Source organism: Daucus carota, chromosome 1 (assembly GCF_001625215.2).
Source record: "Daucus carota subsp. sativus chromosome 1, DH1 v3.0, whole genome shotgun sequence".
Classification (NCBI taxonomy): Eukaryota; Viridiplantae; Streptophyta; class Magnoliopsida; order Apiales; family Apiaceae; genus Daucus; species Daucus carota.
In genome coordinates this window covers 38,412,037-38,430,269 of record NC_030381.2, presented here as the reverse complement: position 1 = coordinate 38,430,269, position 18,233 = coordinate 38,412,037, and the positions used below count along the sequence as shown (strand labels likewise).

The following is an 18,233-nucleotide window of genomic DNA, read 5'->3' as shown; positions in this document are numbered from 1 at the left end:
TATAAAAAATAATCATGTTTAGATGTAATTTTTTTAACATCTTAAAATACGTGTAAAAAAGTCAAAAGCAGTTAAAATGGGACGAAGGGAGTATATCTGATTCCCGCACCTTATGCATTTCCTTTTGTAGACCTCAATGTCACTATTCTATTACATAATGTTCCAATGTCATTATATAAAAATATGGCATCTTCAAAACATAACTTATAATTGCATTTTCATTTTTAATTTTAAACATAACACGAAGTTACGTTTTCTTCTCTCTCTTTCTCTATGTTTTCCTCTCCCTCGTTGGATGCTGCCGTGGCTGTGGCCGTCCGATGTCGGTGCGGTTACACCGCCCCCTAGCTCATTGCCCCCTTTCCTCGTCTCTCTATTGCTATAGAAACTCCTCACACGACTCGTCATTTATAAACACAGGAGACGGCGGCGCGTTTCTACTCCCAGCCACCATCTTCTTCCTCCTCCCTTCTCCAACTGTGGCTTCTTCCTCCTCCTTTCTCCAACTTGAAGTTGTGTTTTGACATCTTAAAACGCAACTCAAAATTACGTTTGATATCTTAAAACAAAATTTGAAGTTGCGTTTTTATTATATATATTTTTTTAAAAAAATATAAATGCAAGACAAAGTTACGTTTTGAAAAATCCTAGACGAAGTCACGTTTTTGAGTGACATTCAATGTCATAGATCTACTCGTTGAGAGTCTGTTTGTCTAGGCTTAAGTCACAAACTTTAGATATATCTTTCATTGACTTAATTTTAAAATATATTTTTTTACAAAATTTACACAAAATCATAATTTATCCATAGATCACTTTTATTTTTACAATTACATTTTTAATAACTCATAAATCATTAATAAGTAAAAATTACCCAAACAAATATTTTAAACTCACTTATCGTATTAAGTCACGTGAAGTCATAACTCACAGTTTTAAACTCATTCAAACAAACTCTGGGTAAACTTGCAAGTTTCAAGGAACACAGTATAAATCATAGACTTGTATTATGTTTACTGATGTTAAAAATGTTATAAAAAAATAATCAAAATATTTGAGTAGATGCATGACTGCATGTAATTCATCAATCATAAACGAATACATTTTATTCATTTCTCAACAAATACATACAACAGGGATCAGGACCTACTTGAGGCCTGCATTCTCTTCCACGATATAATTGTCATCACTCATTTGCAAAACTTTCTGATACTACATATCAGCCGACGACCCAACATGCAGGCATGATAATGATGTATAAAGAACTGTTGATTACTTTTTCCTATTTGAGGCTGCCTCAGTCGTCAGAAGAATTAAGAATGCCATTAAAGTAGTATCCCTTATGCCCAAAGAATCCCATCAAACCCAAATTCCGAACTTGTTACTGGACTGTCGCCAAAATTTTGTGGTTCTGTTAATTGGCTTTCTTCGATAACATCTATGTAAGGCTCTGAAAGATCAGCAGACCTTTCGGATGGAATTCCGTAATCTTTCAGGATGCAGGATGAAGCAATTGAAGATGCCTCTCTGTCTAGAATGGCCAAGTAATTGTCTTCGAATTCAAAAACAAGATACCTATCCTTGCAGGCTGGCAAAGCAATTTTATGAGCAAATATATTAACTTCTACAGGTTTGAATAGGTAGGATAGTGTCACTTACAATCAACCAAATGAGCTAGATGATGTATGTTTTTTATCCTTGTTCCATTAAATTTCAAAACCTGCAAGTATGAAATTTTTTGTAATAGTCTAGCAATGATACTGTTTATAAACCTCAGCATAGTGTCAGAGACTTGCCTGCTCATTGCTCATGTCCTCGTAACCAATGTTTACTTCATTTGCTAAAACCTGCAAGATGGACACTTAGGGGCAATGCCAAATACTACTAGCTACTAGAGTGGAGACGAAGATCCATTAGTAAGTTGAAAATGAACATACCTGTGATAGGACCACAATTTGTTCCCCTTTAAATCTTGACAAAGAGTAGCGTGCCTTCGCCAATAGCTTCAGCTAAAACAAAGAGGGTTTATCAACATTGGAAACAACGCACAACAATTAGTTTCATATGCACAGTTCACAATGGTTAGCAACTAATGACAACTTACCCCTATACTGTCTTCACATTCCTCGCTGTCCAGAAAACGAACATATAAAACTATTAAGAGATCTGTAATTGATAGATATATCATACATAATACATAATTTATTGGTCAGCTTGAGAATTTAATGAGCTTACTCTATTAGAGGCTCTGACAGTGGTGTAAACACCAAACCAGCAACTATTAGATAGGAAGGCTGACCTCCTTCAATATGATATGGAACCTAGGTTGTTCAAACCGAACAGATATCAAAAAAATAGAAGAAAAAAGAAATTAAGTTTCATCCTTAATAAACATGAAATTGACAGAATTAAGCTACTGAAACGTACCAAATGGACACGTGGAGTTAGAGCTACTTGAACTTTCATTAGAGATCCTGCTCTGATAATAACAAGTTCTGCCAAATCACCTGAAAATCTGGACAGAGATGCAAATAAAAATGTAGCACAAGTACAAAATCGTATTTGTGCCTAATACATGAACTTAAAATGATGTACACACAGGAAAGTTTCTTGGTCAGTTTTTGACATTAACGACAAATATATATAAACAGCCTGGTAGAAGAAGCTAATTGTATTAGGGTGAACAAAAGAGGGAAGGACAAATAATCAAATCTCCTATGGACTAACAATCTATCTAGAGATGTATAAGATTTCTGAAAAGGATATAACAAATCTGTTATAGGCATCAGTAAAATGCGTAGCAAAAGCATATAAAAAAGGTTAGTTATATTACCCGAATGGGCATATTTGACCAAGTAAAAAAAAATTGATTCTGGAATCTTGCACCCTTTGGAACTTTATTATAATGACATATAGACTAAAAGTATCATAATTAGGAAAATAAATTCTGAAAAAAATTTACTTCTGACTAATCAGGTAGCGGAATGCAATGCGTTCCGTAGATCTAAAAGGCACTGTTCCTTCGGAACCAATATGAACACCATCAAAACTCACAATCACATCCCCCTGGAAAGCAAAAAAGTGCAAGTAATTATTAGAACAATAGAGTTTCATGCTAGGAAGATACTTTTACTAAAACTACACTTTGAAGGTGCAAGAGATATCAAATATCACAAATATTGATCGTCATATATTAGTAGTACAAGTTGTGGATGTAAATAACTCAATCTAATGGTGAGAAGCAATTGATGCTCGACTTTACCCCTAACCCATCTATATGGTAATCACATCTTCCCTACAAGTCACTAACAATTTGCATTGCATCCCAAAAAAGAAATATAATAGCCTTAAAGCCTTAATCACCTCCCATGTGCAGGTTTTCATTAGGGAAAAGACATGGATGTCGTGGCCTCTAAAGTGCATCGCGCCGAAGTCCAAGAAGGATAAGCTTTAGTGAATATCAAAAGTCCAGTCCCATAAGAATCAGGAAGGTAAAATTTCAGGGAACAAGCGAATCGTATACAAGGTAGTTAAAAAGCAATAGCTGCAATAGCTTTAGGGTAAACCTATGGAAAGCCAAGTTAAAAAAAATATTGTTTTTACAGAAAGCATGGCAAGACCTTCCTCGAAAATAATTGTGGGGGGGGGGGGGGGGGGGGGGGGGGGGGGTATAACATTCAATAATTTAAAACTAGAAAGCTGCCACATCTCAAAATTCAGAATATTAAGGTTTAAAAGCGATACTCTCTCCTGTGTGGAAGTCCCACGAAAAGAAGCCTCCCAGGATAATCCCCTCATAAATCATCCTTCAAACTTTTGTACAACATTGCTACTATCAAATGAGATCATTAAAAAAGTGTTTTATTAAAATGGCAGTGTACCTCCTTCAGGACTTTACTAGCACCAGAAGTAGGCTCTACTCTCCGCACAAGTACACCCTGCAATATTCAATAACATGGATTATTTAGATGACATACTGGCAAGATATTAACAGCTTGTGATGAAGAAGATTTTGTTGGTTGGACTGATAGCAAAATATCTGCAGGGCATCCTTCCTTTTTAAAAAGGGCTGTGTGTTTAGTCCACTTTTCTACTTTTTAAACATTACAATTTACAAGGCATTCATTAATAAGTATTCCAGATGACATGCTCAAGTAGGATCCTTTTTAGCGGAACCTTAAAATTGACACACTCAACAAGCTATCCGCTCAGTTCTTTATATATGTGACATCAGAAAGCCATATCTATACTAATAGCCTAGGAATACTTGCCACCATGTCTTCAACATATAAAATGGTTATGCTAATTCCTACTCAAGGTTTGGATTCGCAAAATCAGTGCAAAATTTCTTAAAAGATGATTATGCTGTGGGAATGTAACTGGTGTGTAATGCGAACAATGAGCGGAGAAATTTTTATAATCGTAGAAAGTTTAGAAATGTTTAGTTCACAGAAAATTGCTACAATATATCCTATTATATATTTGCCAAGATTCGGATTAGTTAATAAAATTAACAAAGGTAGTTTAATCATATTATTTCTAGATATATTAGGATTTCCTACCTACAATTACTCGTGTCATACTCGTTTATTCATTGAGGTTGTACTTCTACTGAAATGAATTAAGATTGCTATTAGTTGCCATTGATACAATTTTCCTCTCTAAAAGCCAAGATGAGAAAGCCCGCCTAGAGAAAATGGACCAGGCTGACAGGTGAGGGCATCTCAGGAGGATTGAAGAGAACAAAAAAAATTAACAGAAGGATAGACTAGAGAAAATAAGAAAGCTCGCCTAGAGAAAATGGAGCAGGTTGACAGGTGGGGGCATCTCACGAGGATTGAAAAGGAAAAAAAATTTAATGAAGGATAGACTTTTTCCTCTGTTTTGCAATTGAGAAATCCTTACAATAACAAATTCCACAATTAATTTATTAAACCTATCCTTCTCTTGTTGTATCATTGATTTTCATGATTGTTTGCTGCTGAAATGTATACTGCATCAGTAAGACAATTACATTCAATAGTCCTAGTGTGCAACTCTAGTCACATAAAGATCCAAACCTCATTTGCTGGCACTTTTAAGCAGGAACGTAATGCTGGATTCTCTAATTTTTGCAGCAAGACTCCAAGGCAAGGGAAACCTGAAATTTAGGTAGAATAAACTATATTAGATGAATGCAAGTGAGATGATGGTTCACTATAACCTTTTGAGGTCACATGATTCATCTAATTGTGTCTTTGTCCGTGCAAAATTGAAACTATGCTTACTGAGGTGTGGCCCAAAAGTAACACAAAGCAAAAATTTCCTTCTCAGATATAGACATTCATTTACAAAATGTTTCTATGAGAAACAGAGCAAATTAATCGAATGGGAACTATCAAAAGCATGTGCCAATATTTAATAAAAATGTAGCATCTAAGACATATGTAGCACCATAAGGGAAGTTAACATTATTAGCCAGTGAGTCAGTGACAAAAAGGAACACTGAAAAAACTGAAAAATGGAGCACTTTGTGATTAAGAATGTTATACATATACCAGGTTTTTTAGCTATAAATAATGTCAGCGGAACCTAACAAGTGTGCATATGCTGTAATAATGCCAGCTTAATCTGATAAACTTATTTCCGCAAAGAATTCAAGACTCCCTGTTCGAAGTCACCTTCATCATTGAAATATAAAACGTTGTACTGTTTAGTATACAATAGAAACAATTAATTCTTGACCATGATTTACAAAGGTATAATAAGTAATCTAAGATTCATGTCCAAGCATCATTAGACGATACCTGCCAAATCCAAAAATACCATGCAAATACCTGTCAATTCTAAAAATACCATGTAAAGTATAACATATTAAGAGATATACCAAAACCATACTCACCTGTGTACTTTCCGCTCCTCTCGTAGTCATCAAGAAAATGAGACACGACTGTAGTTGGTATCACATATCCAATATTCTCAGTGTCTTCTGATCTGTATACCTAAATGAAGTGACTCGTGAAAAGGTGATTGAAACAATGGATAAACAGTGGCTGTCAAACAAAGCATATTATTCTTTCAAAACTAGAGTAGAATGATAGAGCCTCATTCTTTTCTTTAAATTATTAATTACACGAATAATTTATATTGCCTTGCAGTATATAAGAGCGGTTATCAACTAATCATTGACTTCACCATCATTAGTTCATGTCGTCATTACTGATAACATTCTTGCATAATAAACAGAAGGATGACTCAATAAATTGTTAAAGATGCAAACACAACCCGTTTTCAGAAACAAAGGGAGTTATTTATAAAAAGATCATACACTTTGAGTCTTTGATGACTTTGAGTGGCACACATATGAAATAATAGACTCCAGACAGATACAGACCTATAACGGGCATGTTCAACTTTAACAAAAGACTACCTGAAATGCTACACCGATGCATTCACCCTGATCATTGAATGCAGGACCGCCGCTATTACCTACAATCTGGCTACTATAAGCAGTGATAACAAAAAATCATTCGAAATGAGGTAAATCACATGAAGATTTTTCTTGCCTTATAATGCGTGAAATCATAGATATCTGACACCTACTTACCGGGATTTATTGCAGCATCAATTTGAATGCCGAGCAACTCTGATGATCCATGAGCATATGATGTTACCTGATAATACAGATTAATTGATACGTTGATGTTGCCAGAATAGGAAGGAGGGATAGAAGATAGAACATTTAAAGGCCTACTGTATTTTTGAGGCAAATAAAGCTGTTGTCATTGTATAAATAAAAACAAACTAAGACAGGATTAAGTGCATATTTTGTAGCCATTTTAAGAAATTTTGTACCATGGTGAACAACTGGATCACATAAGATGAGATCACCTTTAGGTTGGAATTAAAAAATAGAAATGACCAACCATTTAATGAGATAAGAAAAACAAACCTCTATTCGTGATACAACTCCCTTGCTCACTGAGATAGTGTCTCCTCCAAGAGGATATCCGACTACAGTAACTGAATCCTGTCATTATGAAAGAGAAAAGTACAATAAATGTTATCAAGCACACGTCCATAGCACTAACAACTAATCATATCAATCTTCATTGAACTTACTATATTTACAAATTTCAGAAAACAGTAACCGACTCGAACAATTAAGAAAGAAAGATAAATAGTTAAAGACCAGGTTGGCAGCATGATGTGGGTCAAATGAGAATGCTAAACCATATAACCATTATAGTCAATAATCGGAAACGAGACAATAGTGAAAATGCAAAATGATATAATTTGCAGTCCTATTCATGCTCCCGGGCTTTTTTATAGAAGGAAAGCAAGTGAAAAGGGATGAAAAAGATTTATGCTTTCCTCCCGAATACTCACTCCAGAAGTGGGAAGCAAAGAAAACCAATTGGTTGGAGAAAATTAAAAGAACATTTAATATTACAGATATACCCTATTACCCTCAACAGTTAAATTTAAATTTTTAAATAAAAAGATAAACGTGTAATTACAAATAACTATATGCTTTCCTTCCAATCTGGGAGCATATGAAGGAAAGTACATTCGCTCTATGTTTTCTAATAGGATTACGTATTATATTACCACTCCCCTTCACCTGAAATCCCATTTTTTGGGCTAAGAAATAAGTCACTATGAACCCATCTTCAGAGCTTTAATTACCCTAGTGTTCGAGATGAATATTTGAGAACATTGAGGGTAGGAGGGAATCTCTCGCCATAAGGTGTTGAAAGGACTTAATAGGAACAAATAGTATAACTTAACACAAAGTAAAAGGGAATGGAGGGATGTAAGGAAAAGATCAGAAGATTTACACACACACACACACACAAAAACACTTCACACTAGCATCATTTAGGGACTGAAACTACCTGCAGACGAGGCAAGCGGCCAAACTGTAGAGGCTCAGCTCCTTTCCAGAATTCTTCACTCTCCACTGTAAGTAACGCTATGTCACACTCCACACCTTTAGCTAGCACCTGTATACAGTTTTACGTTTACTACAGAAATTCTCCAAAACACAACTCTTGAACTTAAGGTAGAATCCACATTCAAAAAACTAACCTAAAAGTAGAAAGTCTACAAAAATGGCACCAAAACTAGTCATTATTACATAAAGGCCCGTCGAAAGCATTTCTATGTCTATAAAAGGTTTTACAGAATTTTGATTGTTAAATATCATTAGCAAGGCATAGAAACTGATTGACTGAGCAGATATTAACAAGCAACTACCATAGCCAGTAAATCATATTAAAAAGTTTGTAACAAGACCGAAAAAATTTAGGGATGATGTGTGTTATCTACATGAATGTAAACAATAGTTTGAGGTAAAGCTATTGCTAAAGTTCACTCAATCACTTATTTTTTACACACAGCTATGGTTATCCAATCTTCCAACCACAGCTAAAGGTAGATTATGACAAATTACCAGCATACAGCCAGTTAAAACCAAACTATAAAAAACTAATAATCAGAGTCAATCCGAATAATTAAAATCACAAAGCTTATTTTGGTGTATATGATACCTTAGCCACATACTTGGTATCGTCTCCCCTTCTCTTCACTTTGACCTGCAACCATATAAGGATGCCAGGGTTAGGCATATATCTCCCATTTTCAGGATTAGGAGTTGAATTTACAGCTTGATTTGGGATTGTAAAATATTTCTATTAATTTCATGTAGAAAACAGGGCTGATTGTATAAATGCAGACATAAGAGTCAACATAATGAAAAGAATGATATTGAATCTCGTCACTAGCCCAATCCAATGAACATTTGAAGAGATTATAAAAGTGAAAGTTACTTATGATATGCAGTGAATCAGAAAAGCAGACAAGCTTTATTAACAACACTTGGCCCCTTTTGTCAAGGAAAATAAATGATCCTATTTTAGATGAATTTACCACACGCAGAACAAGACTAACAAAAGATATAGTAAAGTGAAGTAACTCTACATTTAGACAGATTTTATATACCCATATGACAAACATAACTGCATCACAATAAAAAAAAAATTACAAGTAATAAAGAATAACAGCCATCAATCATCTAAAAAAAGTTATACATCATGTGTAGCATTCAACGTGTAATGCAGCAACAATCGCATTCACGTATATCTTGGCATAGGTGACATAGGTGACATATATACTAGGAGGAAGTTCCAAAATTTACCTGAGTATTGTGCTCAACACAATGAGCATTCGTTAGAAGCTTTCCATCTCCAATCATGAAAGCACTGCATTGATGAGATAAAAGGACAAGCCTTCGAAATCAGTGTACTATACTAAAATATCTGAGTCTTCTTTTTCAAAATATTTAAAGTTTTAGCAAATTCTAAGAGTACTGTCTAGGTAGGAAAATTCAATACATGCCTTCCGGTGCTCGTGTATTGTCTTTGTTTTTGCCAAGGAAGCGAGTAATCAGGTGCAGTGTGGGTACAGTAAACCTTGACAATAAATAACAAAATGAAACTCAGTTGAAGAATATACAAATAATAAAAATCGACGCAGCATTTGAAGTCACATATATACATTATATAGCAACATTACATTTTAGAATAACTAATATTTACAGGTCACAAAAAGGATCTAGATCCGAAGTCTATGCTGACAAGTTGCACATACAATTCATTACCTTTACTACAGCATTAAGGGAAGTTGCATCTTGAAGATTACTTGTTGTTTCAACCTGGGAGAACCAGCAGATCTTTAATATGACACATATATGAAGAAATCAAGAATTTAACCTACCATATCTTTGCTACAATCTCTTTAATTGTGGCCCCAAAAAATCAATCAATATCATAATAATTAGACGACTTTACAAATCTTACAGAAATTTTATAGTTATATGGGAAAAAAAATTTACTTTCATTCTTGTACATTCATGTAATAATCTGCTCAAGACATGAGCGGTACAAATATATTTCGTCTTTACAGAACACTGGCATGTAATAAAAAATATTTGCCACAAAAATTTCAAAGGTGGACTGAAGTCATCAACTAACCACCGCCATTTTCAAAAGTGAACTGTTTGGACAGTGGACACAATCAAGAAAGTTGGAGCCTAATAAAGACTTTAAGTGAGAACAACTACATATCAGTTACTTGACATCAAACTGAGGCCCTTCCTAGTAACTAAGCAGGTGTCCAGCGTACCAGGTACATAATCAGATTTTTTTAACATTTGTTCCATGGCAAAAGATGGGGAAATTTTGAAGCTGTCAACCTATTAGTACGACAACTTTAACTTATTAAGTAGTAATGACGAGTGATTGAAAAAATTCTGAAAGTCAAGGTATATATCAAGAAACTAAAGTTTGGCATATTTTAGTCATTTGCTAACCAAAGGCCTCAAATAGTCAATTGCAGAAAAACATTCTCACTTTCTACCACAAAGCATTATGTAACAACTGATGTTATGTCAACTACACTTCTTTGTCACTTTCCAAAAGAAACCTGACACAGGGTGAAAATTAAACCTGTATGTATTTGTACAAACCGGGATGCCTACCTGCTGTTCCTTTGAGTCAACCAAAAATCCTTTGGTGCCCTTTCTCTGTCCAACTGATTTAAAAGCTGTTGACCGAGATCTTCCACTGTTACTTTCATCTTTTGATCTTCTGGAGAAGTTCTGTGGAGCATCTTCTTTCTGGTAATTAAACAATTGTAATTGCTTGTGCCAGTCAGCTAAAAGTGACTAATTCATATATATATATATAAGATTACTGGTGCAATATTCCAGCAAGGCATTTCCAGTGAACATTTATACCAATGCTCGTGTATACCTGTAGGCTGTATTGCTGTAATGGGTCAAAATGACTCAGTTGTAGAAAAGATTTTACTTTATTGCTTCTATTAACATGACTAAATGTTGAGAGTAAAATCTGAAGTGATTTGTATGATTGTTGAGTGTTGACCACTAGTATCAGCAGGACAACTTGAAAATAGTCAGAAAAATAAATCACCTTAAAAAGAAGCTACTCATATTCAAGTAACTTGAGCAAGGAATAGTATATTACATTTATTTATATACATTTTTCGCTTTCTGGAAAGTAAGAGAATGCTAGTGTATGCGCCTTAAGGTATTACTTGAAATCAGTTCTCTCATATGCTACTCGCAACATTCTAGATTATATTTGCTACAATGATTAAAGGATTTGTTCCCTTCATTACTAGTTTCCTCTTTAGTTAAGTTAAAGATATTTACTCATACATAAGGAGATGTCATCTTTAGTTTTAAGAAGCCCATTATTGATTATTGAAGATTGAGAATTGTTCCTCTTGTTATAGATTGTGACAAATTCTCCTCTTCTCCAATACTAAAAAATCCGATGCGTTGTAAAATACGTAAACTACCAACATTGCCTAGACTAGTTTCAACTTTAAACCATTTGACTAATTTGGACACATAGTCGCACACTTCACGCAATCCAGGCATTCTTACATAAACCAATGCGAGCTTAACTAACACAGAAGTAAAAACCATATGCCACACTAGTCTCGCCTCGAGACACAATCATAACCAAAACTACATACCCAAATCACAATGCAATACATCACTAACCTGGTGTGCAAAACAACACATGTAAACAATTCAACTACATATATATAAAAAAACATACCAATACAAAGACTGAAACTTTATACCTGTTTAGAAGATTTACAATAAAAAGATGAAAAGGGGTAGTCTGAAATGTGTTTCTTGGAGCTCTGACTGATTGGTTTGGGAAGAAACAAGGGGCCCACGTTTCTGGGTGTAAAGATGAGGCGTTTACAGGAAGCAGGGGAGTCTCCGGCGTCGGCGCCGGAGAGGAAGGAGTTGAAGCACAAGTTGGTGGCTGCAAGATGAGCCATTGTAGAGAATTGAAGGTTTAGAGCAAAGGCCAAATGGAGTGTTTTTACCTTATCCAATTGTAGATGGAGACTTGGAGTTGTCCAGTTTGTTTACTCCATTGGCGCCTTTTGTTTTTTTTGACTCTCTTTAATCTTTAATTTATTACTGTCGAAACCGGTTAATTTATAATTTAACGAGAAAAGAGTATTTTTTTTTATACTTATATTTAGGGTTTTATTATAATTACAATACTTTATTTTAAATATCTAACATTACAAATAATATTACAAAGTTTTTCGAAATATAATATTATAAATTATGGTACAACTCAAAATATAGGTACACAAATTATATTTTTTTCATAATTATTAAAATTTTATAATTATTTATGTTATTGAGATTAATATCATTAAACTTGCGATCTAACTTGAATATTTAAATAATTTTTTAATATTTTTTTATTGTCCGTGTCCATGTGAATTTTCTATGACTATCTTTTTTATAAAAGATCGAATATAAATTTTGATTTATGACCACTTCTTGTTTTGAGCTTAATTTTAATGAATTTATGACGCTTATAGATTTATAATCGGATTCTAAATTTGAGGAGTGAAACGAATCAATTTAATTATAAAATGTAGTAGTTAAATCAGAATAATTGATAAGTTATAAAAATATTTAAAAATTATTCGAAATACTTGTATTCAAAATTTTAGAATATAATCCATGACATTGGCAAAATGTTAAAAAAGAAATTTTTTGTCAAAAAAAAAGTAAAAAAGAAAGTTGTTCACTTCCTGACCAGCACTGCCCTGTCATTCAAGCTCAACTTCCTTATCCGGAAAGCTGAGTTACAAATCTCTAATGACTTCCTTGACATTTATCACCCCTTCTGCCCAGCTTCTTGAAAAAGATTGTTTTTTGAGTACAAGGATTAGTAAAAATGCTAGCTTTGCATTTGTTAAACAAAATCTTGGTTTTCAGGGTTCTTGCAGACCCAGGTGCTCCACAAGTGATGGGTTTATATCTCACTCAAACAATCAAATAAGTGGAATTGAACAACAAGACCCAGAAGAAGAAGAAGATGAAGAGTATGTTCAAATTCTTAGAGTTCCAGAAGAATGGTTGAGTCCTTCTAAGGCCTTGGAGGTACCCCTTTTACATATTTATATAATTATATGTGTGTGTTAAGTTCCATTATCATAAAACCTCGAGGTGTTAGGGATAATGACGGATCTAGTAAAAGGCACGGGGCACGTGTCCTCCTAATTTATTTATTTTTAACATTTTCTCACCGTTTTAGAAATGTATTCACAAAATTTGAGAATATGTTGGTGTTTTTCGAAAATTTGTTTGGTGGCTCGGGAAAAATATCATCTTAATCCGTCCCTGGTTAAGAAGAAGCTTTTTGCCTCGAGGTTTGTGTGTGATAGCTTATGGTATGTGTTGCATTAATCATATAATTATCGAGTAATAACCCTTACCCCTCCCCACTCTCGGCCTGGAATTGGACGTTAAACTAACAAAAGCTGGCAGAGAATAGAGTCTGGTATCAGGTTAAATTAGCAACTGGAATGACTGTTATTCTTTCACTGTTAATGTTTGTACATTTGTGTGCACTTTACCCATACTTAAACCCCTAAAAAGAATCCTTACATACAAGTTTAATGATTGGTCATGTTGCAGTGCACTTCGGACTTCAGAGGTTCATCTAATCACACCTCTCGCATATAAGAAAATAAAAATGTTAGAATCTAATGAGTATATTTATAATGATATTGGTAAAAAGCCTTTTTCTCACTTAGCAAAAAAAAAAAAAAAAAAAAAGCCTTTTTCTCATTTAGCGCAAAAAAAAAAAAAAAGCCCTTTTTCTTAAACCTTGAGGTTCTATGAGAACTGGTCACTTAACATGGTATCAAAGCGAGACTCGAGTTCAACTCCTAAAGGCCCCCAATATTCTCATAATTTATTATGAACATGAAAGACAAATTTATGCCTTAAAGATGGGCGCCCATGATCCACAAAAAAGTTGATTAAACTACATTCCATTGAATAACTTAATGAAATTCTCAATAACATAATGTTGTATGTATATTTTGGGCTTTCTATAAATATTTGTTGATTGATACTTGCTGGTTAGGATCCTTCAGTCCGTATCTTACTGTTCCCGTACATTAGGAGCCATGTGATTTGGTAAATATTTAGAGTATACTCCTTTCTATCTGTAAAAGTTAGGTCTCTTTCCATAAAAACATCTGCCCGAAAAAGATGTAGCAATTAAACTTAAACAGTCATATCATTGAGGTTAGTGATGCAGTTCCAGTTTCTGAGACTGCTGCAGCATAACTTGGCAATGCTCTTGTTTATGTATACCAGACGAATATGATCCTAACCCTTCCACCCAACCCAGCAGCTACTCTAGTGGGTGAGGATGGTTTGAGGTAGGTAGCTGAACATTTAGGACTCGTTCGAGGTCTCTCATACGAGCCGTGGTTCTTACCATTGCTACTTCTCATGCTCATGTAGTGTTCAGCGTCAAATCAGTTTATGAGATTTTATTGAAAGAAACTCTGGCTAGTGGCTCCCAAGAAGCAATAGAAAAACTATACAATGACAAAAAATATGATGTAAATTATTTTTACTAAGGACAAAAAACTAGACTAGCTCTAATCTCGTTTTACTTTTGCTAGTCGGGTCATGTAATTACTTGTGTACTTAAAAAAAACACAAAACTTATAACTGTCATGTTAATATAAATGTCTTCACAGATCAAGGACTTGTTACATAGAACTTAAAATAAGTGGAAGATGTATATGTTGAACTCCTAACAGGTGCTATTCAAAATGTTTATATTTGTCTTATACCTGCATTAGCCAAGAACGCCCCGAAAGAAATGACTCTATTAGATTTCTATCTGAAAGTGCTCTATTCCGAATATTTAACTCAGTATTAGACTTGTTGTCCACCTGTTAAAATTTAAGTCTTCACGTTTTTTTTTCTTTTGTGGTTAAAACTGAATTTCAAAACTTGTGAAGAACCAGACTGAAAATAATTGGTGATACTCAAAATATATATACTAGGTTGTATCACCAATTCTGTTAAATTTGAAGACTCGGAACCATTAGGGCTTCGATAATGTAGCATATTATGGACTGTAATGCCATATAGGAAATGGAATTTGGGCACAATGATGCAACAACTTTAATTTAAATTTAGTGGCAGAATTTGGTGATGTGATTGCTCAGCTTAAGAGAATCGCAAGCTATATTGATATTTATTATCCGGCGACAATGAAATGTAGGATGACCAAGCATTTGGTAGTCTAAGGTGATGATCAATCATTTAGTAGTCAATGGTGTTGTCTGATCTCAGTGTTGGCTGTTGGGTCAGGTCAACTATCTTGAAGCCTGTGATGCTTGTCGCTTTTAGTGCTTCAGGGTCATATAAAATTTGAATGTACAGTCATGGCGGTATGTTCACAGTGGCGGAACCAGGAGATCAAATCACCCGGGGCTCAAAAAATATTTGGAACTCAAATTTTTAACAACATTTGATTGAAGGAAAAATATCAGTTAATACAAATATTTTTGAAACTTACCCGGGGCTCAAAAAAATTTTTTATATCATTTTTAGAGAACATTCGGGGCTGGAAAAAAAAATTTACTGTTCTTTTTTTCTTCTAGCCGGGGCTCCAGCCCCCCTTCGCCACCCCCTAGTTCTGCCCCTGTATGTTCAGTGTCTGCAGTATATCTGAGCTTTAGTATTATCATCCTGATTCATGCATGTGTTTATGATGTCTGTAGCAAGATACTTCTTAGCAGGTTATTTGCTCCTATGCCTATAAAGCTTATTTGTAATATAATTCATCATGGATATCTCTCATTGATATCTTAAGTGCACCCGCTAGGCAGTGACTTGGTGTCAAAGCCCGTCAAAGCCATATATAGAACTTAATTAAACTATCAATTGGCTTGTGTGACTGTTACTTTGTACGGCTCGAACTAGATTCAAGATTGAATCATTGAACATTGTTATATACATCTGCAGCGAAGAATTACAAGTGGGCCACATAATCTTATTTAATTATTCAAGTGTAGTTCACACACACATTTTCCATATGCGAAGAATAATCAGTATGTTTCAGCATCACTGCAGGAAGCGAACTGGCTTAAAGAAACACTGCATAAATGGTTGGATGATGAGTATTGTCCAGAGGCGACTAATGTAGAAATCAGCAAGGTTGCTGCAGACTCATATCACAAATCTTTGTTGGAAAAAGAAACTGACTTGGGTGAAATTTTGTTGAAGTTGGCCACCGACTTGGGGAGCATATCCTATCAAGAAAGCTTTCATGGGGCATTCTCATCAGCAAATGCAGCCATAAATCTTATAATGCAGCGTATAGAGCAAAACTGATATTTTGTCATCCATGAGGTTAGGTATGTAGGGCATAGCAAATTATTGAGCTGAGGAAGTGAAGAATACATTAATCTGCTCTATTATGATTTAAATTGAGAAATGCACTATGTTGATGGGATTCTTTGGCTGGTAACCAACCAGCATCCCATGTTATTAATGTACTGTACTGAATGTACTGATATTCCCATAAAAGTAAATAACTTTGGTTTATTACAAGTAATTTTTTGAATAATGTCCCGTGTCACGTGTGGAATGGGCTACTTTGGCATGTAATCACCAGAGCATCCCATGTTATTATAGTATTATACACTGTATGGATTGTGCTTATATTCCGAAGGCCATAACTGATAAGTGATAATTGTGTTCCTTATGAGGTTGGGGTGTAAAGATAAGGTGCTCATCCGCTTACAGTCGAATTTTATCTTGCTAATAAACGCAAAATGTGTGTCTTGTTGCGGATAAACTATCTGGTAACTGCATATTTGCAGTTCAGCTGCAATAACAATTTTTTTAGCAATGAAACATTGCCAAGACATTTGGTGCTCTAACTGTAATGGGATCTTGCATTACCCTTTTTATTTGCATGCCTTTTATGCAAATGGCTTGTGCTTGTGTATGTTATCAAGTCAATCAGAAGTAGTGCTGTATTGTAAAATACTACTGGACATTGTTTCCAGCTCTTGCTATCTGTTAATGTTAGCGTTGCTCTCACCTGGTTCTACCCTCACAATTTGGGTCGGTAAAAGAAGACATCGACTCTGGTCTTTTTAGCGTGTGCCCGTGAGAAATAATAACTACTCTTTATTCCATTTAATTTTACACATGTTTATTTTCATTGCTCGACACACATTTCATTGTTATTATAAAATATAGTTTTGTCACTTATTTTTAAGCTTTTTTCTGAATAATTGTTTAGATGCTAAATTTTTGTTCAGGAAAAAAAATCTTAAAAATAGGTAACACAGAACCATATTTTAAAGAGGTATTAGAGTGTGTATTGCATCCTTTCCCTCAATGTAAACTACTAATCAGGACGACGGAGGGAGTATTTTTTATTTAAGTAGCAGATTTTTGTTGACGGAGATTTTTGTATTGTGTAAAGCCGTCATCATTGATGAGATTGAAATCGGAGTAAGAGTGTTGTGATTAGTTACCTTTGTTTTAAGTATAATTGTGGAGTGAGATTGTGGTCTGAAAAGGAGGTTAAGCTCATGAATAATAATTGACTGGTAGAGTGGTAGTTGGAACTGGTTGAATGATTATCGATTAGAACTTGGGAGACTATGAGACAGCAAAGTGGTCCAAACTCCAGACCCTGGGGGCTTTTGTAGGAGAGTGAGTGAATTCTTAACACGTGAAATTTATCACGCCAAAACAAAATACGTCAAACTCAAACCCAATAATTTAGCGTCCATATATACACCAGTTTAAATGCCGAATTTTGGAAATGTTCAGTGACATCAGTGGCTTATAATTACAGTAAATTATTGGTGTATATGTTTGTGGTTGTTGCAACAAAGAGAAAATACATTAGAATTGAGATGGTAGAGTATTCGAAATTAGGAGAGGAAATGAAGCATGGGCACCAGAGATCTTAACTATAAAAAAATTTTAAAAAAAATATTACTTTAATAATATATTTTTTAGTTTTGAAATTTGACTTATAAAGATGTATCTTATCACTTTAAATATAAAACTAAGTTGTAAATATGAAAAAATTATTTAATTATATAAATAAAAAATATTTTTGTACATATGAATATTAAAGTTTTATATATATTAAGTCAAATGGTCCAAAAAAATTTAATAACATTTCTTATAAGTTATTGGATGACGCGCCTGTTTGTTTAGAAGAAGTGGAAGCTGTTTCTATCTTCTACTTTCGGAATTTTTACTTTTTTTCAAACATTTTAATTACTTATTTAGTTCTCACTTTTAATTCACTTAATCCACAAATTCTCAACTATTGCTT

At 34.3% G+C, this 18,233-nt stretch overlaps 2 protein-coding genes across 2 annotated transcripts; one reads left to right on the top strand and one right to left on the bottom strand.

The window, feature by feature from the left end:
• Positions 1-980: 980 nt before the first annotated feature.
• LOC108205211 (protease Do-like 2, chloroplastic) lies at positions 981-11,971 on the bottom strand. Its single transcript, XM_017375063.2, has 21 exons — positions 11,656-11,971; positions 10,520-10,657; positions 9,641-9,694; positions 9,379-9,452; positions 9,179-9,242; positions 8,532-8,576; positions 7,878-7,985; positions 6,932-7,009; positions 6,587-6,653; positions 6,410-6,468; positions 5,882-5,981; positions 5,061-5,140; positions 3,882-3,938; positions 2,963-3,066; positions 2,428-2,515; positions 2,236-2,321; positions 2,105-2,129; positions 1,938-2,009; positions 1,797-1,847; positions 1,660-1,720; positions 981-1,588 (listed from the first exon to the last, which is right to left on the bottom strand). The coding sequence occupies exons 1-21, from the start codon at positions 11,860-11,862 to the stop codon at positions 1,341-1,343; spliced, it is 1,866 nt and encodes a 621-aa protein (XP_017230552.1). The 5' UTR covers positions 11,863-11,971; the 3' UTR covers positions 981-1,340.
• Positions 11,972-12,623: 652 nt separating this feature from the next.
• Positions 12,624-16,477, top strand: LOC108205385 (uncharacterized). The gene is made up of 2 exons (XM_017375331.2): positions 12,624-12,991; positions 15,998-16,477. The coding sequence occupies exons 1-2, from the start codon at positions 12,707-12,709 to the stop codon at positions 16,256-16,258; spliced, it is 546 nt and encodes a 181-aa protein (XP_017230820.1). The 5' UTR covers positions 12,624-12,706; the 3' UTR covers positions 16,259-16,477.
• The last annotated feature ends 1,756 nt before the right edge of the window (positions 16,478-18,233 follow it).